General features: G+C 49.2%; 2 protein-coding genes across 4 annotated transcripts; both read left to right on the top strand.

Moving 5' to 3' along the window:
- The first annotated feature begins 699 nt into the window (after positions 1-699).
- On the top strand, positions 700-8656 carry Synpo2l (synaptopodin 2 like). Of its 2 annotated transcripts, XM_051142627.1 has the most exons (4): positions 700-903; positions 2150-2301; positions 2834-3348; positions 6455-8656. In XM_051142627.1, the coding sequence occupies exons 1-4, from the start codon at positions 799-801 to the stop codon at positions 8605-8607; spliced, it is 2925 nt and encodes a 974-aa protein (XP_050998584.1). In that variant the 5' UTR covers positions 700-798; the 3' UTR covers positions 8608-8656. The 2 variants fall into 2 exon arrangements, with proteins under 2 accessions (XP_050998584.1, XP_050998585.1); XM_051142628.1 differs by lacking the exons at positions 700-903; positions 2150-2301; positions 2834-3348 and adding an exon at positions 4527-4747.
- Positions 7956-22100, top strand: Myoz1 (myozenin 1). 2 transcript variants are annotated; one of them, XM_051142659.1, is made up of 6 exons: positions 7956-7979; positions 14479-14569; positions 16070-16248; positions 20027-20270; positions 20605-20770; positions 21588-22100. In XM_051142659.1, exons 2-6 carry the CDS (start codon positions 14497-14499, stop codon positions 21817-21819), a joined length of 894 nt encoding a protein of 297 aa, XP_050998616.1. In that variant the 5' UTR covers positions 7956-7979; positions 14479-14496; the 3' UTR covers positions 21820-22100. The 2 variants fall into 2 exon arrangements, with proteins under 2 accessions (XP_050998616.1, XP_050998611.1); XM_051142654.1 differs by lacking the exon at positions 7956-7979 and adding an exon at positions 12909-13016.
- Positions 22101-23822: the final 1722 nt, after the last annotated feature.

Genomic DNA, 23822 nt, shown 5'->3' with positions numbered 1-23822 from the left:
CCTGACTCTGTCCCCCAAGTGCTGGGATTAAACTCTTATTCACAAAAGTCAGCCTTTCCATGGTTAGCATACTGTGCAGTGCACAAATAGGTCCTGGTTCAATAGTAAGGCCATGCCGGGCATGGTGGCGAGCACCTTTAGTCCCAGCACTTGGGGACCCAGAGGCAGTCAGATCTCTGTGAGTTCAAAGTCAGCCTGGTCTACAAAGGGAGGATAGGATAGCCAAGGCTACACAGAGAAACCTCTGTCTCAAAAAAACCAAACCGAATCAACGACAACAACAACAAAATAGTCAGTTCAAACAGCAAAGCAGCAGTCTCTCCAGAAGAGTTTATGGAGCAAATCTCATCATTTCTTGCCAATTCTGGGACTGAAGCTGATGTCATTTTGCAAAAAAGTAGGTTCACAATCTTTGGGGGAAGGCACGCTGCCTGAAAGGTCGTAGTTAAAAAGACCCTGATACCGAGTCCTGACTAAAAGGCCCATGCAGTAGAAGGGAGGACATGGAGGGCAGAAGTTTGTACTATAATTAGCTTTAGGAGTAACACAGTTGGGGGAGGGAGAAGACCACAGCAGGCAACTATTTTGAGCTAGCTGTGATTGACAGAACATGTGTACTGGACTGTACTGATCCCAGGTCCAAGTTGCATGCCTGTGGTGTGTGGTGTTGGGGGGGGGGGCAGGCCTGGGTCGGCAGGAGCAAGACAGCCGGACAGGCAGGCGGGACGGGGTACCAGCACCTCAACTTCTCTCTCAGGGACACTCCCCAGACTCCGGGGCCACAGGCCAAGCTGTGTGATGGGTGCTGAGGAGGAGGTGCAGGTCACGTTAGCAGGGGGAGCACCATGGGGCTTCCGACTTCAGGGGGGGGCCGAACAGAGGAAACCCTTACAGGTGTCTAAGGTAAGGGAGAGCCCCTGAAATGATGTTTCATGGAGAAGGGGAACCCAGGGGAATTTGGGGAGAGTCATGTGGTGGCCTTCTGGGGGATGGGGGTGGCGGAGTGGGAGGCTGTAGAGAAGAGGGGGTGGGCAGGTAAGCATGCTCAAGGCTGTAGGGGAGCAGAGTGTGACCACAAGCTCCTAGAGGATTATTAGCAAAACCAGTCCTGGTTTCAGGGAGCAGAGCAAATGGAAGGGCTTGCTTCAGCAATGTAGGAGAAAAGGCTGAGTCTGGTCAGCCAGTATCTGTTCCCCGATGTGTGTAAGCCTCTCTACTTTAAACTCTAGGAATGTAGGGAAGGTTCTAATTTCTCTCTAACTTAACTGATGTGTGACAAGCTAAGACAGTCTCTCCCAGCCCAACCCAACCCTGCCCTGCCCTGCCCTGCCCTGCCCTGCCCATCTTGCCCTACCCTGCCAATGCCTTCAGTGTGTTGCTGCTCTTTCTCTAAGTCATACCCTAGCATGACTAGGCAAGACTAGGTGCTAGACTCTCTTATGAAGTCATTAGCCTTATGGCTTCACCCTACAGACTTAGTTCTCTGGTTTGTAAAATGCAGATAATAATAGTAGCAGCTTTACAACCCCTCCTAAGAGTTAAGTGCAATCTTTCATCCAGTGCAGTAAGAGCTCAACAGAGATTAGCCGTATGTCACACCTTCCAGAATACAGCTGGGTTACCTCAGTCTGGAATACCATTCTAAAATGTTAACACATAATGGCACCTGGGATTTCAAGGCTTAGAAAAGGACTTTTGCCCAGTAGAGATACTGTCCTTGGAAGAAGATCTTGCGAACTCATCATTTCTAAGACCTCACCCCCACGCAGTTTCCTTCATACCTGCTGCAGCCAATGATTATCTTTTTTTTAAGTTTTACTTTTTATCATTATGTATACAGTGCTAGAAGAGGGCATCAGATCACATTATAGATGGTTGTGAGCCACCATGTGGTTGCTGGGAATTGAACTCAGGACCTCTGGAGGAGCAGTCGGTGCCCTTAACCTCTGAGCCATCTCTTCAGCCCCCCCCCCCATGATTATCTTGATGCCTCTCGTCAGCCTGTAGTTGCACCCTAGACATCTCCCTACCCTTTTTACCCTCCCCCAAATCCTCAAAAACAAAGCCTCTCACATGAGCCCTTTTTGTCCTTTCATTCCACCCCAACTGGAACTTCCTACGATCTACAATCTCTCCTCCAACATCTCAGATCCGAAGACGAAGCCAGGCTGGCAGAGCAGGACTCCGAGAAAGGGACCAGCTCTTGGCGATCAACGGGGTTTCCTGCACCAGCTTCTCCCATGCCAGGGCCATGACTCTCATCGATGCCTCAGGGCATCAGCTTGTCCTTACTGTGAGGAGGTATGGAGTCCTCCCTTCCCTTTCCCTAGCCTAGGTCTCTCCTTGGCTGCCTTAGCTCTGCCTTACTGGCCTGGCTTCAGTAACTAACAAGCATCTTTTCCAATTTACTTAACTTTATTTGTTTGTTTGTTTTTGGTCTTTCGAGAGAGGGTTTTTCTGTGTAGTGTTGGCTCTCCTGGACTCACTCTGTAGACCAGGCCGGCCTCGAACTCACAGCAGCCTTCCTCTGCCTCCCAAGTGCTGGGATTACAGGCGTGTGCCACCGCGCCTGGCCCCTGATTACATTTTTCTGCTGGAGAATGTTTGTATATATCTCCAAGGGATGAGAGGAGGCATTTGAAGTCGACTTCAGTCCTTGGCCTGTCTTCTCCTTATTATAGATTCCTCAAAGTCTTCAGACTTCTCTTCTTCCTGGCCAACCTATTCCAAGTGTATGCCCGTCTCTTCTTTCCTCACTGCCTTGCCCCTCATCTCCTCCAGAGCTGCTATTTTGTAGCTCCTGCTTTCAAATTCTGTTATCTTTTCCATCTAGGGCAGCAGATGAAGGGGCTGTGAGCTCTCCATCTCCAGGGGAGCTTCAGGTGATGTCACCTTTATCTCCACTGAGTCCTGAGCCCCCAGGTGCTCCTGTTCCCCAGGCTCTTCAGCCTGGGAGCCTTCGTTCACCCCCCGACAGTGAAGCCTACTACGGGGAGACCGACAGTGACGCTGATGGCCCTGCTACACAAGAGAAGCCCCGCCGAACTCGCCGTCGGTGTCCCTCAAGGCCCTTCCTTCCAGGAGCCCCACCTGATGAGGTGTACCTGTCCGACAGCCCTGCAGAACCAGCACCTGTTAAAACTGGCTCTCCCAGCCAGGGTGACAGCCGTGTGAGCTCGCCTTCTTGGGAGGAAGGGGCAGCCCTCCAGCCGCCACCAGCAGAAGCACTTCTGTTACCCCATGGTCCACTCCGGCCTGGCCCTCATCTCATCCCTATGGTGGGCCCTGTCCCCCACCCAGTGGCAGAAGACCTCACTACCACCTACGCCCAGAAGGCCAAGCAAGCCAGTGAGTGCCTGAATCCTTTTGTTCTCAATCTGTGCCTTCAAATCCACATTCTGCCTACCCAGTGTTCCCTGCAAACAGGGTTTGGGACAAGTTGAGAAGAGTAATGAAGGGGCCGGGCGTGGTGGCGCACGCCTTTAATCCCAGCACTCGGGAGGCAGAGGCAGGCGGATCCCTGTGAGTTCGAGGCCAGCCTGGTCTACAAAGTGAGTCCAGGATGGCCACGGCTACACAGAGAAACCCTGTCTTGGAAAAAAAAAAAAAAGAGTAAGGAAGAGGAGAAGAATCATTGTGTTCCTGGTCCTTAGTTATCTTCGCTGTAAGAAAACTATTATTTTATAACTAGCTTACTTAATGGCTCAGTCCAAGCTAAGAACAGACAACGGAGGGACACGGGGAAGGGATTGACTTGCTGGGTGGTTGTGGTGTTGTTTTGCTGAATGTCAGAATAGAGGAGGAGAAAGAAGGATTCCGGAAGGGGAGCCGACGCCTGAGAACAGGGCAAGGCCATCGGGGTCTTCACGATGTCAACTGTAGGCACAGCATGAGCGCTACCTTAGGGACCTGCCGGTTCATATGGGGGTCCCTGGGGACTAGAAAGGTAGGAGCTGAGAAAGGGAAGGATCGTTGGTTTCTTACGTCACCTGGGCCGAAAAAGCCAGTTCCACTCATATCAGGCTTTTTGCTGCTTTGCTGTGAGCTACACAGGAACGGAATCTAGGGAGGTTTCTCTCTGTCCTGTGCCTCCCGTGCCCCTTCCACAGAACTCACAGCGATCCACCTGCCTCGGCCTCCCGAGTGCTGGCACAGAACCCCTTTTTGCCACTTCTGAAATCTAAAGACTCGCTCTCTAGTTACCTTTCTTCTCTTCCACCATTCTGATTCTCAATTCAGAGTTTTGTAGTCTGACACCCTGAGAGTATCCCCACGGCCTACAAAAAAAAAAAAAAAAAAAAAAAAAAATTCAGTTGCATGCTCAAGATCCCATACTTATCCCTAACTCTCATTTTAGCACTCCCTGCCTTCCCATCATGCTGGGCAAAGATTCTATTTAGTGGCTCAGGCTTATTTTTAGCCAAGTAGACCTCACAGTTCAGAGGGAGTGGGGTGAGGGGAAGGGGAGGCAGGTGCCCATGTCTATCACACTAGGAGCTGTGGGACAGGGAAAGAAGGGAGGGGGGACAGGTTCTAAAAACAGCTCGGTGACCTCACTCAGCTGCCAGCTCTGGGGACGAGACAAAGGGGCTTTAAAAGGCCTTGGGGGTGGCTCAAGCTGGTCCTGCTCCAGCCGGCACTGCCTTTCTCAGCATGGAGACCACCGATCCCATCGGCCAAGAGCCCCTCAGCCAAGCTGGCTGTGACAAAGCCCCAGCTCCTGAGCTCCAGGACCCATTCTACGCAGGTACTACTACACAGTCCCCATGGAGAGAGTGCTGGGGGCTAGGGTGACAGAGTGGCAGTGTAGGAAGAGGAAGGGTGGTCTTTGGGAAAGGTCATACTCTCTCATTCTCTCTTTTCGACAGTCTTTCTTCCAGAGAAGTGTCACCACCCCTTTCTCAGAATGGGTCGGTGCTAAGAGCATGCGGCCAGGGGCTTATGACAACGTGTTCTGTGGGAAACTCACAGGAAAAGAGTGAGAACTGAGAGTGCACTAGGGATGCACCAAGGCATATATGTGCAAATCTGGGAGATGTGTAAGAACAGGAAGGTGGTGGTGTACATGAGCAGCTGACATCAGGAAAGCACGTGGCTGCTTACAGCAGTGTGCTGAACGCTCAGTGGACTCACCTCACTGTGTTCACAGTGATCTTGGGAGGAGGGAGCCATTATCATCCTCATGAAGTAATGGCCCCAGAACTGAATTCTGACTCCTGTGTCTATTCTCTGCCGGATAGGACTATTCTGTGGTATACACGTGGGGACAAAAGGAATGAGGTCCCTAATTAGAAAACAGCTTGGTATCTTGAGAGGGAAAGTAGATGGAATGTCAAGAATTTTCCAGGAGGAACTGGGGACCAAAGACAAAGAGAGTATCTATGTCCAGGGCGGGCTCATATAGCAGGGCAGCCCTTCCCGCTTCCTGGCCCCACCTACTCAGGCCCACAGGGCATAAGAGCGTCCTGCACACCACAGACCCTCTCATGCCCACCTGATGGTGGTGCTCTCTTGAGTTCTCAGCTTGGAAGACTGGGCAAATGGGCGAGGAAACGGTTCTAGCTTCCAAAGCCGTCTTCCTATCCCAGTGCCAGCACTGGCTGCGACAAAGGAGAATCTATTTACCTGGTGACCTTGAAATTTCCTAAAGATTTAGGGGGTTGCCTCGAAGAGCAGCATTTTGGCTTTGTCTGCATCTTGGATCCAAGATTATCCTGGATGTGAGTAGCAGGAGGTATGAAGCACAAAGGAATGTTCTAGCAGTTGGGAGGGCCAAGAGTTCTAAAATCTACAGGGGAAACTCAGGGAACAGCTACCTGGAGCATGTAGGTTTATAAGTGTATTAGACAACACTGTGCTTGTATATGTGAACCGGTGTGTATGTAGGCTGGGCCAGTAAGAAACCGTGAATATGAGCCGGGCGTGGTGGCGCACGCCTTTAATCCCAGCACTCGGAGGCAGAGGCAGGCGGATCGCTGTGAGTTCGAGGACAGCCTGGTCTACAAAGTGAGTCTAGGAAAGCCAGGGCTACACAGGGAAACCCTGTCTTGAAGGGAAAAAGAAAAGAATCTGTGTACATGTGGCATGTCCCTTCTTATCTGCTCTCTCTCTGGGATTTGCCTGATTTTCCTGCCTGCCTTAGAGTGACACCTCCCCCACTCCGCTGCCAGTCAAAAGCAGAGCAGGTGAAGAATGCGCGGAGTGGATAAGGCTCTTCTGGAAAAAAGGAATGCAATAGAGGGAATAGAGCTGTGCTGTGGACAGTGTCTCTGTCCTGTCCTTGGTTTCACCTCGCCCCTACCCCCCACTCTATCTCCAAGTCTGAGGACTTTGCCAGAGGCAAGAGACACTGTAGGTCCTTTCAGTGAAAGAAAAAAACAGGTGAAAGCTTTGGGGAGCACGATTAGAATAGGCTGTGAAGCCTCCTGATCAATCTTCCTCTTGATCTCCTCAGAACTGCAACGTGCAGAAAGCCTCCAAGAAAAGAGCGTGAAGGAGGCCAAGACCAAATGCCGGACCATTGCATCCCTGCTAACTGCGGCTCCCAACCCTCACTCCAAGGGGGTGCTTATGTTCAAGAAACGGCGGCAGAGAGCCAAGAAGTACACCCTAGTGAGTTTCGGGGCTGCAGCTGGGACAGGAACAGAGGAGGAGGACGGCATCCCCCCAACGAGTGAGTCAGAACTGGATGAAGAGGCCTTCTCGGACGCCCGCAGCCTTACCAATCAGTCCGACTGGGACAGCCCTTATCTGGACATGGAGCTGGCCAGGGCGGGCTCCGGCACAGCAGAGACTCAGAGCTCTGGGCTGGGAGGGCAGCTGAGCGAGGTCTCTGGGCGAGGCGTCCAACTCTTTGAACAGCAGCGCCAGCGGGCAGCCTCCAGCACGCAGGAGATGACTCAGGTGGGCCCAGCCGCCATGCTAAATGGGCAGAGTCTGCAGTCACCACCTCGAGCTCAGAGTGCTCCCCCAGAGGCATCAGTGCTCCCGCTCAGCCCTTTGCCGGCCCCTGCAGCCAGCCCTAGCCCTTTCTTCCCGGATGGTGGAGCCCCCAGCCCTGCGCCAAGTATCTTCAACAGGTCAGCGAGGCCTTTTACCCCAGGTTTACAAGGGCAAAGGTCAGGTACCACCTCAGTGATTTTCAGACCCTTAGCCCCTAAGAAGGTGAGCGAAGGCCTGGGAGGCACCAGCCCCGCCCCGCCCCCCTTCGCAGCCCCTCTGCCGGGGCCCAGCTTCACTCCAGTTGTACCCAGCCACATGCCACTCTCTGGGACTTCTAGCACCCCACGTTCCTCCGGTCCTGTGACTGCTACCAGCTCCCTGTACATCCCAGCCCCGAGCCGGCCCGTTACACCAGGAGGTGCCCCAGAACCTCCCACTCCTCCTAGCGCGGCTGCCATGACTTCCACCGCTTCCATCTTCTTGTCGGCGCCTCTGAGAAGCTCTGCGCGCCCGGAGGGGTCCGGCCCCGTGACCCCCGAGTCGGCCAGCGCTCGGGAACAGCGCATCTCTGTGCCGGCTGCTCGCACGGGCATCCTGCAGGAGGCCCGGCGCCGGGGCACCCGGAAGCAGATGTTCCGGCCTGGAAAGGAAGAGCCGAAGAACTCGCCCAACCCCGAGCTGCTTTCGCTGGTGCAGAACCTGGACGAAAAGCCCCGGGCTGGCGGTGCGGAATCTGGTCCAGAGGAGGACGCTTTAAGCCTTGGAGCTGAAGCCTGTAACTTCATGCAGCCACTAGGGGGCAGGACTTACAAGACCTTGTCTCAAGTGGCACCGAAAACCCCGCCTCCAATAGCTCCCAAAACCCCACCCCCTACAACGCCTAAGACTCCGCCCCCTGTAGCTCCTAAACCCTCATCTCGAGAGTTCCTTGATGGGCTAGTGAACGGGTCGACCCCTATGGCTGGAATCCTTGACCTCCCAAGGCTGCAGGGGAGGGGTGGGGAGCTATTTGCCAAGCGGCAGAGCCGAGCTGACAGGTATGTGGTGGAAGCTACACCTGGCTCCAGCTTTAATCCTGGCCTTCGCCCTAGAAGCCCTTCCCCCACACCTTCACTGCCCCCATCGTGGAAATACTCACCCAACATTCGCGCCCCACCTCCTATTGCTTACAACCCACTCCTCTCACCCTTCTTCCCCCAAGCTTCCCGAACTCTCCCCAATAAGGCCCAATCCCAGGGACCTCGGGCCACCCCCAAGCAGGGTATCAAGGCCCTGGATTTCATGCGGCATCAGCCGTACCAACTTAAAACTGCCATGTTTTGTTTTGACGAGGTTCCTCCAACTCCTGGTCCCACTTCAGGGCCTCCCAAAACTACCCGAGTCCAGGAGATCCGCAGATTCTCCACTCCGGCACCCCAGCCCACTGCAGAGCCCTTGGCTCCTACTGTGCTTGTCCCCAGAGCGGCTACCACTTTGGATGAACCTATTTGGAGGGCAGAGCTGACCTCACCCCCTGTCACTAACCCAGACTATCCTCAAGAGTCTCCCAGGGGCTTTGCTGCCACCCCCAGCTCCTGTGGTTTCCAAGTTGCCAGGCCCCGGTTCTCAGCCACTAGAACAGGGTTGCAGGCGCATGTCTGGAGGCCTGGGGCAGGGCACCAGTGAGCAGGGAATAGGTCCCAGGACCAAGTAATGGAATTTAGACTCCCAGAAGTTTTTTCTGCTTTGTCCTACCAGCTTCACCCCACCCCACCCCCGACCCTGACCCCTCATCATCTGAGGCTGATTGCCTCTTGCCAGAAATAGTATCTCCCCTGAGCTCTCTCACCTTTCTACTGATGCTTTTTAGCCTATTATCTCTGCTTTGGAATCTTCTCTGTATTCCCTTGCCTGGATCTCTGGCTTCCCCACCCAGAGATCTCAGTAAGTCTCTGTTTTGTTTTTGTTTTGCTTTTGTATTTCTGTGGGCAGCATTAGTGTTAGGTAAAAAGCGCACAGTAAAGTGACCACTGAGATTTCAGGCAGGAAGCTCCCTTTGAGGCAAGCGACGGAAGGACTGAAGTGTGTCCTGAGCCCCTCATACTCCATAACCCTCACTCCTAGGTTAGCTGGTATATGCCTAGGTGTGTATGTGTGGGGGGTGTGTGTGTGTGCTTTCACAAATGTGTGTGGTTAGGATCTGCTTTGGAAAGGTATCAAATACGTATACACATGCGCGTCTCTTGAGGCGAAGGTAACAGGGGAGTTCTTTTCCTCCTACTTGAAGGGTCAGATAGCTTCCCTTTAAGGAGTCCTATGGGGGACAAGAGCTTAACTGCAGAAAAACTCCTGAGAGAGGAGTGTCTGTGCATGTACAGATATGAACTCTGACAAGACTGACGGGCAGGGACAATTTTCATGGGTCTACAAACTAGTTATACAAACTAGACCTGGAATAAACCAAGAATTCTTGAAGTCCAAGGATTTTAGGAAGTTAGCAACCAGAGTCCTGTGCTGAACAAGTAAGACAATTTCCTCTGAACTGCTTAATGAGTCTCAGTCAGGACGGATGGTGGGTAGAGCCAGAGTGGATGAAGAGAGTGAGGCAAAAACCCAGAGCAAGGATGAGATGAGCAAAAGTGACCAAGAGGGAGAGAGAAAAGATGGCTGACAAGAAGCTAACTATGAAGCTGGGCGGTGGTGGCACTCACCTTTAATCCCAGCACTCGGGAGGCAGAGGCAGGCGGATCACTGTGAGTTCGAGGCCAGCCTGGTCTACAAAGCGAGTCCAGGACAGCCAAGGCTACACAGAGAAACCCTGTCTCGAAAAACCAACCAACAACTGAACAAACAAAAAACCCAAACAAAACAAACCATGTGTGAGGTGATATGGGGAAAAGGCTGAGCTCAGGAGAAGAATGCGTGCATTTGTTAGAGCAAAGGTGTGAGGATGTGTGCTAAATGTTAAATGCCAAATATGGATGTGTTCCTTCCGGTGAGTCTGACCTTCCACCCTTCTGCAGCAATTCCTGAGGAACCAGGAAGCCACAGAGAAGCAGTGAGCCCAAACCTCTTTTTCACCCCACCCTCCCTGTAGAAGCCTAGCTCTTTTTCCTTTTCAGCTTCAGACCCTAATTTCTGCTCCCAGAAGGACTGACCTTCCATGAACACCAGCAGCCATGCTTTCTGCTTCACCTGGAAATCGATCTTTGCAATATTTCACGTCACAATTCTTTGGTTTGTGCAGAAGAATAAACGTATGCCCACAACTTGGTGCTGTCATTGCTTCTGGTTTTATACCCAATCCTGGTTTCTTTGTTGTCTTTCCTCATCCATTTTGCTCATCTGTTCTCGCCTCTGTCTCTCTTCCTGCCTTCTCATCCTGTCCCCTGCCCCCTACCATTTATTTTGCTTTGGTCTAATGGCCTTCCCCACTCCTCTGGTTTCCTCTTCCTGCAGTTTCCATGCCAAGCCTCTTCCGAAGCTCACTCCTCCGAGGCAAGGCTCAGCTTGCACAGCTGAAAGTAAGCTTTTGAAGCTTTTTGTTTTGTTTTTGATTTTTCAAGACAGGGTTTCTCTGTGTAGCCTTGGTTGTCCTGGACTCACTTGGTAGACCAGGCTGGCCTTGAACTCACAGCAATGCACCTGCCTCTGCCTCCTGAGTGCTGGGATTAAAGACATGTGCCACCACCGCCCAGCCTTGAAGCTTTTTTTTTTTTTTTTTTAAAGATTTATTTACTTTATGTATGAGTGTTTTATCCGTATGTACAGCTGCATGCCAGAAAAGGGCATCAAATTATTGGTTTGAGCCACCATGTGGTTTCTGGGAATTGAACTCAGGATCTCTGGAAGAGCGGACAATGCTCTTAATGGCTGAGCCATCTCTCCAGCCTCCTAGCTGAGAGTAATTGGAAAGGTTGTTGGAACCCTGTGCCATCAACATTTCCTGGCTCCCAAGAGGAAGTAACTGTGTTAAGCATTTTTCTGGCAATCATGAGAAGGGAATATAATGGCAGGTATGGGTGCTGAGGAAGGGAGAAAAGAGAGTATGTGGAGTGAGACTAAAAGGGGATTTGGGCACTGACTGGAAAGACAGAGAAGGAAAGTGTCGTTATTTATCTAACCAGCAGGGGGCACGTTTGTGCCAATAACCAGATGCTTCCAAGTACAGAGTCTGAGAATTCCAACGAAAGGGCTGAGACTCCATAGGCTAAATAGTATGCCTTTATATTTTTTATTTCAGGTATTTGGTCATAGGAGATCAGACTTTTTAAGTTTTGTTTTGTTTTTTGACAGGAATATAATTGTAATAACAAAGTTACTTTTCACTATTTATCGTTTTTCCTGTTTCCTGGGGTTGGGAGGAAATGGACCAAAGATAAAAGGTCTGGGCAGTGGCCACCTGCTGTGGGGGGGGACGGACTATCAACCCCCAGTTTAAGCATGATAAGAATAGGATGGAAGGAGGGTGTGGTCAGGAAGGGTGGGGGTGGGGAAATTCAGAGAGGGATAGGGGACATCTGGAAGCTTCAAAAGCTTCCTGTGAGGAGTAGGACCAACGGAGGGTCATGTGGTGTGAATGAGAGCGATACAATGATGCGTGTGTAAAAAGAATTTTTTTGTCTGTTTTTGAGACGAGACATTTCTCTGTGTAGCCCTGGAATTTAGATATCCACCTGTCTCTGCCCCTTGAGTGCTGGGCTCAAGAAATGTATGTTTACTAAATTAACCCCCCCCACACTGTCCTCCCTCCCCCCTCCCCCTCCTCCCCCTCCCCCACCCAGAGCCAGTTCCTTAGGCAGCCCGACTAGCTGGTTTCAGAACATGAGCAGAAGATGAGGGGCTAGGGTATCACTGTAGCTACTACGACAGTGGCTCTTAACCTTCTGAATGCTGGGACCCTTTAATCCAGTTCATGTTATGTTGTACCCCAACCATAAAAATGAATGTTACTATTATTACTATTTATTTGTTTGTTTTTTTATTTCAAGACAGGGGTTGTCTGTGTTGTTCTGGCTGTCCTGGAACTCACTCTGGCCTTGAACTCAGGGATCCACCTGCCTCTGTCTCCTGAATGCTGGGATTAAAGGCGTGTCATAAGAGTTTTTTCATTGCTACTTCATAGCTGTAATTTTGCCACTGTTATGAACTGTAATCTAAATATCTGATATGCAGGATATCTGATAAGTTACCCCTGTTAAAGGGTCTTTTGATTCCCAAAGGGGTCATGACCTACAAGGTTAAGAACCACTGGAGAGGAAAGCAGAGTGAGGCTGACAGGCCTCCACCACATCACATGCACTGGGGCTGACTAAGTTGGTTTCTTACCCTGCCAAGATCTAACCCTCTCAGAGGAAAAAGCCAACCTATTCAGGAAGTTTAAAAGCAGCATCACAATAAATAAATAATTAATTAAAAAATAAAAAAATAAGAAAAAAGCAGCATCACTGTGAAAAATTCCATCCTGTCTTCAGTTTAGGGCCTTAATCCCTCCCACCCCTAAATACACCCACGGATCCCTCTATCCCTGGTCCGGAATGGAACTGAGAGGAACACAAATCATGTTTTCTGTTTTTTCCTTTATCTACTCCCCCCCCTCCCCCCCGCTTCCCGCCCCCACAAACTAGGGATCCACAGGGATCCGCCTGCCTCTGTTTCCAAGTGCTGGGATTACAGGTGTGTGTGAGCGCCATTGCGCCCACCTCCTTTACCTACTCTTAATCCGTACCCACCACTTACTGTCTGCTTCCTCTCTGCCTCTGAAAAGCTTCTTTGGATCTAAGGCTCAAGGTGCAGAGAGGAGGCACACGCCCTCAGCTAACTGATCCTTGGCTCAGACAACTTGGTGGGACATTTTGTAGGCCTTCCCCCTTACTGAGCATCAGGAGAGCAGGGCAGGATCTTGGTTCCAGGGTCTCAGTGCCCCCTGTGCCATTTGAGCTGCTTGCCCTCATCGTCGCTATTAATAACCACCCTCCCTCCCCCACTGCCGGTGCTGCCCCTACGCCTGGCCAGCTCAGGTTCTCCAGTCACAGCAGCCCAGTCCTCCAAAGCTGCTGGACCCCAGGGAGAGCTGACCACCAACTGAGCGCCTGGTAAGTCTGCGGCTCTGTGGCATGAAGGGGCCCGGAGCCCACTCTTCTGACCTCTGTGTTTGCAGTCATGATTCTGCATCCTCGGGGAGTGGCCTCTCTTATCTCCGCTCAGCTCCCAGCTGTCCGGTTGGAGCCACAGGGTTGGAAAGAAAGGGACCTAAGGAGCCGGGAGGAATTGAGATGTGTGGGGAGGTACCTAACAACTGGGACGGGGTGGTCTGAGAGCGCACTAAGTTGGCAGTGTGCCGTTGTGTTTGTGAGGCAGGACTCCTCCACAGAAGCCTGCATGAATGTGAGGAGAGAGTGGAGCTCGTATCTTTAGTTTGTCCCCATCCGCAGCAAGATCTTATTACTCTGTTTCTGTCCTCTACTGCCATGCACGATATTGCTGAACTGACATCTGTCAGAGCTCAAATGCCCTCAGTTCACTCTCCACGCCAGCTCTGCGGCTTGGGAGAGGAGTGCCTTGAGGAAGCAAGGAACACACCCATGACCTCTCAGGCCACGTTCCAGTTGGCCTCCTGAAAGAACAACAAGCTCTTCTTCCTATGGAGAGTACTTTGGCTGAGTCTCCTCAACACTAGCAGAACATTTCTCTCCCCTCTTGGACCTTGAGGGAAGCCTGAGGAGGAGACCCCAGAGTCTGCAGCCAGAGCTGTAGCCTGAGATCCCAATACAAACAAGGACTTTCAATCATGCCAGGCCCAAGAAACCTGGGTGCGTTGTCTTGCCAGTGTAGTCTTTTAAAGACCCCCTCAGGCCCAGCCGTGTTCCTCATTCCTGTGGAAAGTGGACACATGGGTTGGTAAGAGGCAAGGAAAGGGTAACGCTCTACCTCTTGACCTGCTTCAAAAGAAAACAGGAGCCTCTGTGGAAACGCATTTCTGTGAAACCCTGAGAGTGGAAGGCGTAGCGTAGTGGTAGAGAGCCTGTGGCACGCATAAAGCCTCGAGTACAATCCTCAGACTGGAGAAAACACACACACACACACACACCTGGAGAAATTTTGTCTTCTACCCGAAGTTAAGAAGTACAGCTGGGGGCCGGGCGTGGTGGCGCACGCCTTTAATCCTAGCACTCGGGAGGCAGAGGTAGGCGGATCGCTGTGAGTTCGAGGCCAGCCTGGTCTACAAAGTAAGTCCAGGATGGCCAAGGCTACACAGAGAAACCCTGTCTCGAAAAACCAAAAAAAAAAAAAAAAAAAGAAGTACAGCTGTGGGGCCAGATGTGGTGGCGCAGGCCTTTAATACCAGCACTCGGGAGGCAGAGGCAGGTGGATCGCTGTGAGTTGGAGACCAGCCTGGTCTGCAAAGTGACTGCAGGACAGCCAGGTCTACACAGAGAAACCCTGTCTCAGAAAACAAACCAAACCAAACACACAACAAAAAGTACTGCTGTAGCACACACATTCGCCTTTCCCATCCCCTGTCTTTCCTTGAAGCCTGCTTCCCACTTCTTCCAGGTCAAATCCATCTGCACCATGCCGCTCTCCGGAACCCCAGCCCCTAACAAGAGGAGGAAATCCAGCAAACTGATCATGGAACTCACTGGAGGTAAGGTTTTCTTTTCTTCCTTCTTTCTTTTTTTGTTTTTTGTTTTTTTTTTTCCGAGACACAGTTTCTCTGTGTAGCCTTGGCTGTCCTGGACTCACTTTGTAGACCAGGCTGGCCTGGAACTCACAGAGATCCGCCTGCCCCCATCTCCCAAATACTGAGATCATAGGCGTGGGCCACCGTGTCCGGCCAGATGCAGGACTTTTAAGAGCATCCCTGACTCAGTCTTAGAAATGACATAATGCCAGGTAGAAGTTAGAGTGAAAAAACAAGAGGAAGTCCAGCTATGGAGGGTGTGGGAGACAGGGGTGATGGGAGAGGTAAGAAAGGCGAGGAGGAGGAAGGAAGAACTGGACATTCACGCTGTAGCCTCCCAGCCTTTCTACACTGTGCTGCACTACGCAGCCAGGCCCAAGACGACAGACAGGTCCCATGGTAGGGAGGTATGTGTGAGGACACAAGCTAGGCCTCACCAAACGGTTAACTTCCTTATTTCTTTCTAAGTGCTAGGGAACTTGTGTAAGCATTTAAAATAGGAAACTGGACAGGCACACTCCCTGGGGATGCACACAAGCTACCAAGTGTGAAGTTCTCCTGATACCTTTGGAGCCAGAGCTCACTGAAGAAAAAAAGAAAGAAGGCAAGAATCTGTATTTAGCATGGGGGACCGACTGCACGTGGGATGCACCTGTCAGCTTTCTCCACTGGCCACTGCCTGGGACGTTCCCTTACACTTGCTCTGTGTCTTTCACGCCAAGCCCGTTGCCCCTTCGGGCCTGTTTACTTCTCTAGCACCCCAACTCTATATGCCACGAACCTTTGTTCCCTTGCGTTCTAACTCCAAACCAGGAAATAAAAACTTATGAAATAAAAACGAACAATCTGAAAAAAATAAATGCTTTTCATGGGCTGTGTATGGTGTGCCTGCCTTCGTCCTAGCACTCAGGAGGAAGAGGCAGAGGCAGAGGCAGGCAGATCTTTGTGAGTTCAAGGACAGCTTGGTCTAATAGTGAACTCCAGGTCAGTCAGGGCTACCTAGTGAGACCCTGTCTCAACTGCACACACACACACACACACACACACACGCATGCACAGGGCTGAAGAGATGGTGAAATGACTCAGGGGTTAAGAGCGCTTGCTGCTCTTGCTGAGGACCCAGGTTCAGTTCCCAGCACCCACTTGGTGGCTCAGAACCATCAGTAACCCCAGGTCCAGGGGATCTGAGCCCTGTTTCTTACCTCTGAGGGCATCCGGCATGTATATGGTGCACAAACACACACGCAGGCAAAACACTCACACATCTAAGACATAAACAGATCTTTTCAAAGACACACAAGACGAAACCGTCTCTTAAATAAGACAGACCTTGGTCAGCCAACAGCACCTGCCCCTGAAATGATCTCTTTCTTAACACACTCAGTTGTGGGTGGTGTTTCCCTCCTCAGTCCACAGAGCCCTAGTTTTCTCTCTTTATCGTTTCTTCTCCACCTCCCGGACAAGGTGGACGGGAGAGCTCCGGCCTGAACCTGGGGAAGAAGATCAGTGTCCCAAGGGATGTGATGCTGGAGGAGCTATCGCTGCTCACCAACCGAGGCTCAAAGATGTTCAAGCTGCGGCAGATGCGGGTGGAGAAGTTTATCTATGAGAACCACCCCGATGTCTTCTCTGACAGCTCCATGGTGAGTATGGACATCACTCAGCCTCAGAGCCCGGTGTCTTTCCTGGCAGGCTCTTAGTAGGCCCCCATCTCCCCAAAGACCACCCATCTCTTCTCCATGAGGATGAGAAACTCACTAAGCCCCTGCATATATTAAGTTCCTAACATCTGTAGGGTGGGTTACAGGTCATGTCTGAAGCTAAGTCCCTATCCTAGAGCCAGGGCAGGAAGGAGGAGTACCACACCCAGAGGGAGAAAATTCCTTCCCAGTGTGGGTAAGTGTTAAAATAGGTTTGCAGATAAAGCACAGGACACCCAGTCCTCTATATTGAAGTTAAGATACAGAATGAAGCCGGGCGTGGTGGCACACGCCTTTAATCCCAGCACTTGGGAGGCAGAGGCAGGTGGACCGATTTGAGTTCAAGGCCAGCCAAGGCTACGCAGAGAAACCCTGTCTCAAAAAACAAAAACAAAACAAAAGATACACAATGAATAATTTTTTTAGTAAACTATGACCTTTGTGTCCTGGGGACATAAAACAAAACAAAACAAGAATTTAAAACTAAAGAATCTTGGAGCCGGGTGGTGGTGGCGCACGCCTTTAATCCCAGCACTCGGGAGGCAGAGGCAGGTGGATCGTGTGAGTTCGAGGCCAGCTTGGTCTACAAAGTGAGTCCAGGACGGCCAAGGGTACACAGAGAAACCCTGTCTCCAAAAAAAAAAAAAAAAAAAAAAGGAATCTTGGGGCTGACTGTATAGCTTAGTGGCAGAGAAGGTGAGTGGGACCTAGGTTTCATTTCCAGTACCCCCAAAACCAAACAATAACCCAACAAAAACCTAAAGAGAGCACCCAGTTACATATGACCTCCAGCTTTATACAAGGAGCTGGGTCACTGTGGTGGCTAAGGAAGGAGGATTGCTCGTGAGTTTGAGAACAATTTTTGCAACAAATAGTTGTGAAATATGTTGCCTGTAACATGTAACTTTTTGGACATAAAACCAATATAAGTTTTGAATAGTAAAAATTAGGAGCCAGGCGTGGTGGTGCACCCCTTTAAGCCCAGCACTTGAGAGGCAGAGGCAGGCGGATCGCTGTGAGTTTGAGGCCAGCCTGGTCTACAAAGAGAGTTTAGGACAGCCAAGGTTACACAGAGCAACCCTGTCTCAAAAAACAAAACAAAATAAACAAACAAATAAAAAAAAAGGTTTTGTTTGTTTGAGATAGAATCTTAAGATGTAAACTGGGTAGCCTGGAACTAAGTAGAGCAGGCTGGCCTCAAACTCACAGAGCTCTGCTTTCCTCTATCTCCTGAGTACTGGGATTAAAAGTGTGCTATATTGTAAGTTTAAATACATAAAACTACTTTCTTTTTTAAAAAATATTTTTATTTAATTTTTAAATTTATGTGCATTGGTGTGAGGGTGTCAGATCTTGGAGTTACAGACAGTTGTAAGCTGCCATGTGGGTGCTGGGAATTGAACCTGGGACCTTTGGAAGAGCAGACAAGGTGCTCTTAACCGCTGAGCCAACTCTCCAGCCCCAAAACTACTTTTTTGGGGGCTGGAGAGATGGCTCAGCGGTTAAGAGCACTGACTACTCTACTCTACTCTTCCAGAAGTCCTGAGTTCAATTCCCAGCACCCACATGGTGGCTCACAACCACCTATAATGTGATCTGGTGCATACTGTATACATAATAAATAAATCTTAAAAAAAAACAAAACCAAAAAAACCTACTTTCTTTTTAATTTGGGGGGGTTTGTTTGTTTTTCTTTCTTTCTTTTTTTTAAGATTTATTATGTATACAGTGTATATCAGATCACATTATAGCTGGTTTGTGAGTCACCATGTGGTTGCTGGGAATTGAACTCAGGACTTCTGGAAGAGCAGTCAGTGCTTTTAACCACTGAGCCATCTCTCCAGCCCATTTTTTTTTTCTCGAGACAGGGTTTCTCTGTGTAGCCTTGACTGTCCTGGACTCACTTTGTAGACCAGGCTGGGCTCAAACTCACAGTGATCCACCTGCCCCTGCCTCCCAAGTGCTGGTATTAAGGGCGTGCACCATCACTGCCCGGCAGAAATACTTTCTTCATGTAAACACATCCCATTAAATATCTAAGGCATATTTTATACTAAAAATCGTTATATACCTAAGCATTACACTTAAGTGGCAGTCTGTAATTTTCTTAAATCTCTTGATGTTAGAAAAGTTTAATGAGTTTTTGTAACCATCTTCATTTTGAATCATTCTTATTTATTTATTTGGTTTTTTTTGAGACAGGGGTTCTCTGTGTAACCTTGATTGTCCTGGACTCGCTTTGTAGACCAGGCTGGCCTTGAACTCACAAAGATCCTCCTTCCTCTGCCTCCTGAGTGCTGGAATTAAAGGTGTGCATCATCATGCCTGGCCTCTTTTTTTTTTTTTTTTTTTTTTTTAAATTTTTAATTAAAAATTTTTGTTTTTTCAAGACCTGGGCTTCTCTGTGTAGCCTTGGATGTCCTGGACTTGATTTGTAGACTAGACTGGCCTCAAACTCACAGCAATCTGCCTGCCTCTGCCTCCGGAGTGCTGGGATTAAAGGTGTGTGCCACCATGCCCAGGCTTTTTTTTTTTTTTTTTTTTTTTGTTCTCATCTCTTCTTTAAGGATGCCAAACGGGGGAACTAAACTCCTCCTTTAAGATCATACATTTTTTTCAGTCTTTCTTTCTTTTTCTTCTTCTTTTTTTTTGTTTTTGTTTGTTTGTTTGTTTTTCAAGACAGGGTTTCTCTATGTTATCTTGGCTGTCCTGGACTCGCTTTGTAGATCAGGCTGGCCTCGAACTCACAGCAGTCTGCCTGCCTCTACCTCCCAAGTGCTGGGATGAGAGGCATGCGCCACCACCACCATGCCCGGCTTGGATCATACATTTTCTAATCAGGCTTCTCTGAAGAAAGAGAAGTAGGGATGGAGAGAGGCCAGGCACAGGACAGGACGTTACCACCACCGAGGAGGAGGGGACCAGCTCCATTTCCTCTCCTCCTCCTCCACCTCTGCGTGGCTGGGGGAGGACAGTGGAAATAGATGCCTACAAAACATAGCCAAGGCAGGAGCGTCTGTCATTAGCCCTTATGCAGGATCAGAGTAAAAGTGCTGAATGGGTCATATCTAACTTTAGGAGACCAAAAGCCCTCCTCTGTGCTGGGTCTGGTTACACTGGGTGGAGCGTGGGGGACACACAGTGGCCAGGAGGGCCTCCTCAAGGAGTTGGTGGGGTTATTTTTAGGCTTTGGAGCCAAAACCAGTGTTGCCCTTTTGGCCATCCTCCTCTGCTTCACCTGCTACAGTTTCACTGTGAGAGAGTTCTAGTCTGATAGGCATTCAGGAGGAGAGGGGGAGACAGGGGCAGAGCACGGAGAGCTCTCACTGCTGGGCAGACTGTGAAGGGGAGGGACAGAGACTTTTTTTTAACCCCCCCCCCAAATGAAAACTGGCTTCTCTCTGGAAACTCATCCTTGCACTTTCCTGTTGAGTAGATGTCTTGGTTGCTTTGCCTCGTCAGGATAGGAAAGGGGATGGAAAAATCAGCTGACTTACCTTGAGGTATAGTCAGGGAGTCATCCTTCTCCAGGAAAGTAATTCCCTCAGACAGACAATCTTCTTTATGCATTTATTAGGGAGGATTTTTCTCAAAGATCTAGGGTCTTCTTTCTGACTGGTCCTTAGGTCTGTCATGCCCTCCTTGTATACATAACCTCTGTCTTTGTTTATTTTCCACATCCATTGCTAACCTTCCTCTTGCATTGTATTTTCTTTTTCAGGATCACTTCCAGAAGTTTCTTCCCACAGTGGGAGGACAGCTGGAGACAGCTGGTCAGGGGTTCTCCTATGGCAAGGGCAGCAGCGGAGGCCAGGCTGGGGGCAGTGGCTCTGCTGGACAGTATGGCTCTGAACACCACCATCAGCAAGGCTCTGGGTTCGGAGCTGGGGGTGCAGGCAGTTCTGGGGGCCAGGCTGGCAGAGGAGGAGCTCCTGGCACAGCAGGGGCTGGAGAGCCAGGATCAGGCAAGTACTCTCTCCAGAAGTAAGGCATCCAGTTCCCAGGGCAGAGATGTCCCTAGCCCTAGCTGAAATATGGGAAGAGAAAGACAGAGGTATCTTGGACTTGGAAGGATTCCCAGCCTTATCATTTAGGATTTGTTTTTCTGATCTCTCAGATTGAGTCACAAATCTCACCCCCGACTACCATTATGTTACAAACTATACACAGTTTCCAGGATGTCACCTCTAGCCCCTAGACTCAGCAACTTCCCTAGTGCTAAGACACGGGATTAGCTTTCATTAGCTACTAATAATAGCTGCTATTATTTGACTTACGTTTCTCTCTCGCGGCCACCAGGTGACCAGGCAGGTGGAGAAGGAAAACATATCACTGTGTTCAAGACTTATATTTCCCCATGGGATCGGGCTATGGGGGTTGACCCTCAGCAAAAAGTGGAATTTGGCATTGACCTGTTGGCATATGGGGCCAAAGCTGAACTCCCCAAATACAAGTCCTTCAACAGGTAGGACAGTGGGGACAGGATGATCAGATGTATTCCATTGTGTGGTACTGTGCTTTACTTGGTTGGGGATTGTAGTTCAGATGTTTGAGGAGGCTAAGGGGCCATGGAGGAACATGGGACCCTCGTGGAGGCCCTCTTCTCTCGTCTCGTCTCATAGCAGCAAAGGAAAGATTTGCTGGGAAGCCAGATCTCTGTTAGTTCACTCATCAGCAGTTTGGACACTGATTTATTGATTTTGATTTTTTTTTTTGAAGGTAAAATGGGGATATGCCACTTTATGGTTGGAGGCTTCTCCTCCCTTCCATTCATGGCGACAATGCCATTACTGTACCAGCAGGATAATTCTATTTCTTTATTCCCTGCTCCAAGTTTCTATTGTTTTAGAATTGGGCATCCACAGGCCACAATAAATAGGAGACCTGTGTGAGAGCAACTTGAGGAAGATCTGCAGAAGTGCTTTTGCACTTGGTAGTTAAGTCCTCCTGGCCACTATCTATTTGAGGTGAGGGTGGAGTTGTAATCTAAGATGGTCTCATACTGTTGACTCTATAGTATTTGAGGCCACTTGTTCTAAAATGGTGGTGTATGTCACAACTGTCCATGAGACCATGTGGATCCCTAGATTCCTCTCATCGCTAACTTTGGAGAGACATCAAGCTGGGTAAGTGGGGTGGTAAGGGAGAAGGTCCAGGAGCACAGAAGCAATCTGTCATTATGATTTGTATACTCTCCTCCCTTGAAACAGGGTAATATTTCATTGATAAGTACTATTTCTTTTATTCTGATTGTTAGTAATGTAACATGTTTCCCCTCTCAGGACAGCAATGCCCTATGGTGGATATGAGAAGGCCTCCAAACGTATGACCTTCCAGATGCCCAAGTTTGACCTGGGGCCTCTGCTGAGTGAACCCCTGGTTCTCTACAACCAGAACCTCTCCAACAGGCCTTCTTTCAATCGAACCCCTATTCCCTGGTTGAGTTCTGGGGAGCCTGTAGACTACAATGTGGATATTGGTATCCCCTTGGATGGAGAGACAGAGGAGCTGTGACATGTTTCCTCCTATGTTGTGTGATCTCCCCTCTCTGGTTCCAATTTGAGAGGGGATGCTGGACAGGATGCCCCAGCTGTTATTCCAGCATCCTTGTGGCAATGGGGGGAGGGTAAAGAGTGGGAGCTATTGCCTTCCCACCATTCAAGTTCCCACTCCAAAGCACCCCTCACCAGCTCAGGGCTCCCATCCTGCTGTTCCATGTGGAATCTGCTCTTTTATGGAATTTTCTCTGCCACCACTAACAGTCAATAAACTTCACGGAAATGAATTCATTGTTCCTCTGATATTTGAAAGCAGATGAAAACTGAGGCTGATGATGCACAAACACTGAAGCTAACTACTAAGCACTCTTGGTTCAGACTTTAAGACCATGTGTGAGCTTTGGTTGCTTACATACCCACACCTCACCCCAAAACCACATTTATTAAGTATAAACAAAGAATATTATTCACTATTACAGGAGATAAATTCTCATGTGTAAACCCATGTGTTGGCCCAGGTGTATATAAAGCTAAGAAGCTATTGTACACAGATTAGGAAATAAATGTTGGTAACACTGGTATTAGTTATCTTTCTGTAGCCAATTAGAAGCTGAGAAACACCAGGAAAGGAAAATGGAGTCCTAAGAAAGTGAAGGTCACTCTGGAGCAGAGACAGGCAGATCTCTCTGAGTTCTAGGCCAGTATGGTCTACAAAATGAGTCCAAGACAGCCAGGAATACAAGAGAAACCCGGTCTTGAAAACACAGAAAGAAAAAAAAAAAAAAAAAAAGGAAAAAAGAGTAAAGGTTCCTTTGATTTTCACAAAACAAGATCGATCATGTTTAAAGTTACAGGAGGGTTCGAAGAGATGGCTCAGTAGTTTAAACATGTACTGCTTTTCCAAAGGACCAGAGTTTGGATGCCAGCAGCCATTGTAATGTAGTGCACATACATGCACGTGGATAAAACACTCATACACATAAAATAAAAATAAAATCTAAAGTTACTAGAAACCAGAGTAAGCTTGGGAATCCACACGTAAAGGCTTAGTGGGCCTGGAGAGATGGCTCAGAAGTTAAAAGCACTTGCTCTTGCAGAAGACACACATTGGGGGTTAGTTCACAGCCACCTGTAGCTCCAGGACAGTGACTCTGATGCTTCCGTCTCACCTCCGCAGGCTCCTGGCCCCGGTGTGGTGCACACACACACATGCAGGCAGAACAATCATACACATAAATCTAACAAAAAACCTTAATTATTTGGTGTATTGCTACAATTGTTCTATTTTATTAATTCTTGCTAAGTTCTTTTAAGTAAACTATTTTTTTGTTGTTGTTGTTGTTTATTGTTTTGAGTCAGGGTTTCTCTGTGTAGCCTTGGCTGTCCTAGACTTGCTTTGTAGACCAGGCTGGCCTCGAACTCACAGTGATCCACCTGCCTCTGCCTCTCGAGTGCTGGGATTAAAGGCGTGCGCCACCATGCCTGGCTATTTATTTATTTATTTTGTGGTACTGGGGCTCAAACTTAGAGTCTCAAGAATGTTACACCAGTGCTCTACCACCAAGCTATACCACCACCTCCATAAAACTCTTATCATAGGTATGCCAAAACAAAAAACACCCATAGTATGTTCAGGTTTGGTACTTTCAGCAGTTTTAGGTATGTGGGACAGGTTCAGACCATATTTCCTACAGATATTTTGAGATGCTCTGAACTTGTCCCAGTGATGTAATATACTGAGGTAATATAGGTAGGGCACAGCTATGTTTACAAAGAGTTCTTAGGGCTGGAGAGATGGCTCAGAGGTTAAGAGCACTGATTGCTCTTCCAAAGGTTCTGAGTTCAATTCCCAGCAAACACATAGTGGCTCACAAGCATCTATAATGCGATCTGGTGCTCTCTTCTGGCTTGCAGGTGTACATTCAGGCAAAACATTGTATACATAATAAATAAATAAATCTTTAAAAAAAAAAAAAAAGAGTTCTTAGTTTTCATCAGATTCTCAGGCTTGTTAGGTAG

This window comes from Acomys russatus, chromosome 3 (assembly GCF_903995435.1).
Source record: "Acomys russatus chromosome 3, mAcoRus1.1, whole genome shotgun sequence".
NCBI lineage: Eukaryota > Metazoa > Chordata > Mammalia > Rodentia > Muridae > Acomys > Acomys russatus.
This window is presented reverse-complemented; position numbering and strand designations above follow the sequence as displayed.

What these genes read in the sequence shown, in the direction of transcription:
- Synpo2l (XM_051142627.1), top strand. Translation starts at nt 799, where the DNA reads ATGGGTGCTGAGGAGGAGGTGCAGGTCACGTTAGCAGGGGGAGCACCA. An exon ending in CTTGTCCTTACTGTGAGGAG is followed by an intron (nt 2,302 to 2,833) that starts GTATGGAGTCCT and finishes TTTTCCATCTAG; the next exon opens with GGCAGCAGATGAAGGGGCTG. An exon ending in CCAGAAGGCCAAGCAAGCCA is followed by an intron (nt 3,349 to 6,454) that starts GTGAGTGCCTGA and finishes TGATCTCCTCAG; the next exon opens with AACTGCAACGTGCAGAAAGC.
- Myoz1 (XM_051142659.1), top strand. Translation starts at nt 14,497, where the DNA reads ATGCCGCTCTCCGGAACCCCAGCCCCTAACAAGAGGAGGAAATCCAGC. An exon ending in GGCTGGAGAGCCAGGATCAG is followed by an intron (nt 20,271 to 20,604) that starts GCAAGTACTCTC and finishes CGCGGCCACCAG; the next exon opens with GTGACCAGGCAGGTGGAGAA. An exon ending in AAATACAAGTCCTTCAACAG is followed by an intron (nt 20,771 to 21,587) that starts GTAGGACAGTGG and finishes TTCCCCTCTCAG; the next exon opens with GACAGCAATGCCCTATGGTG.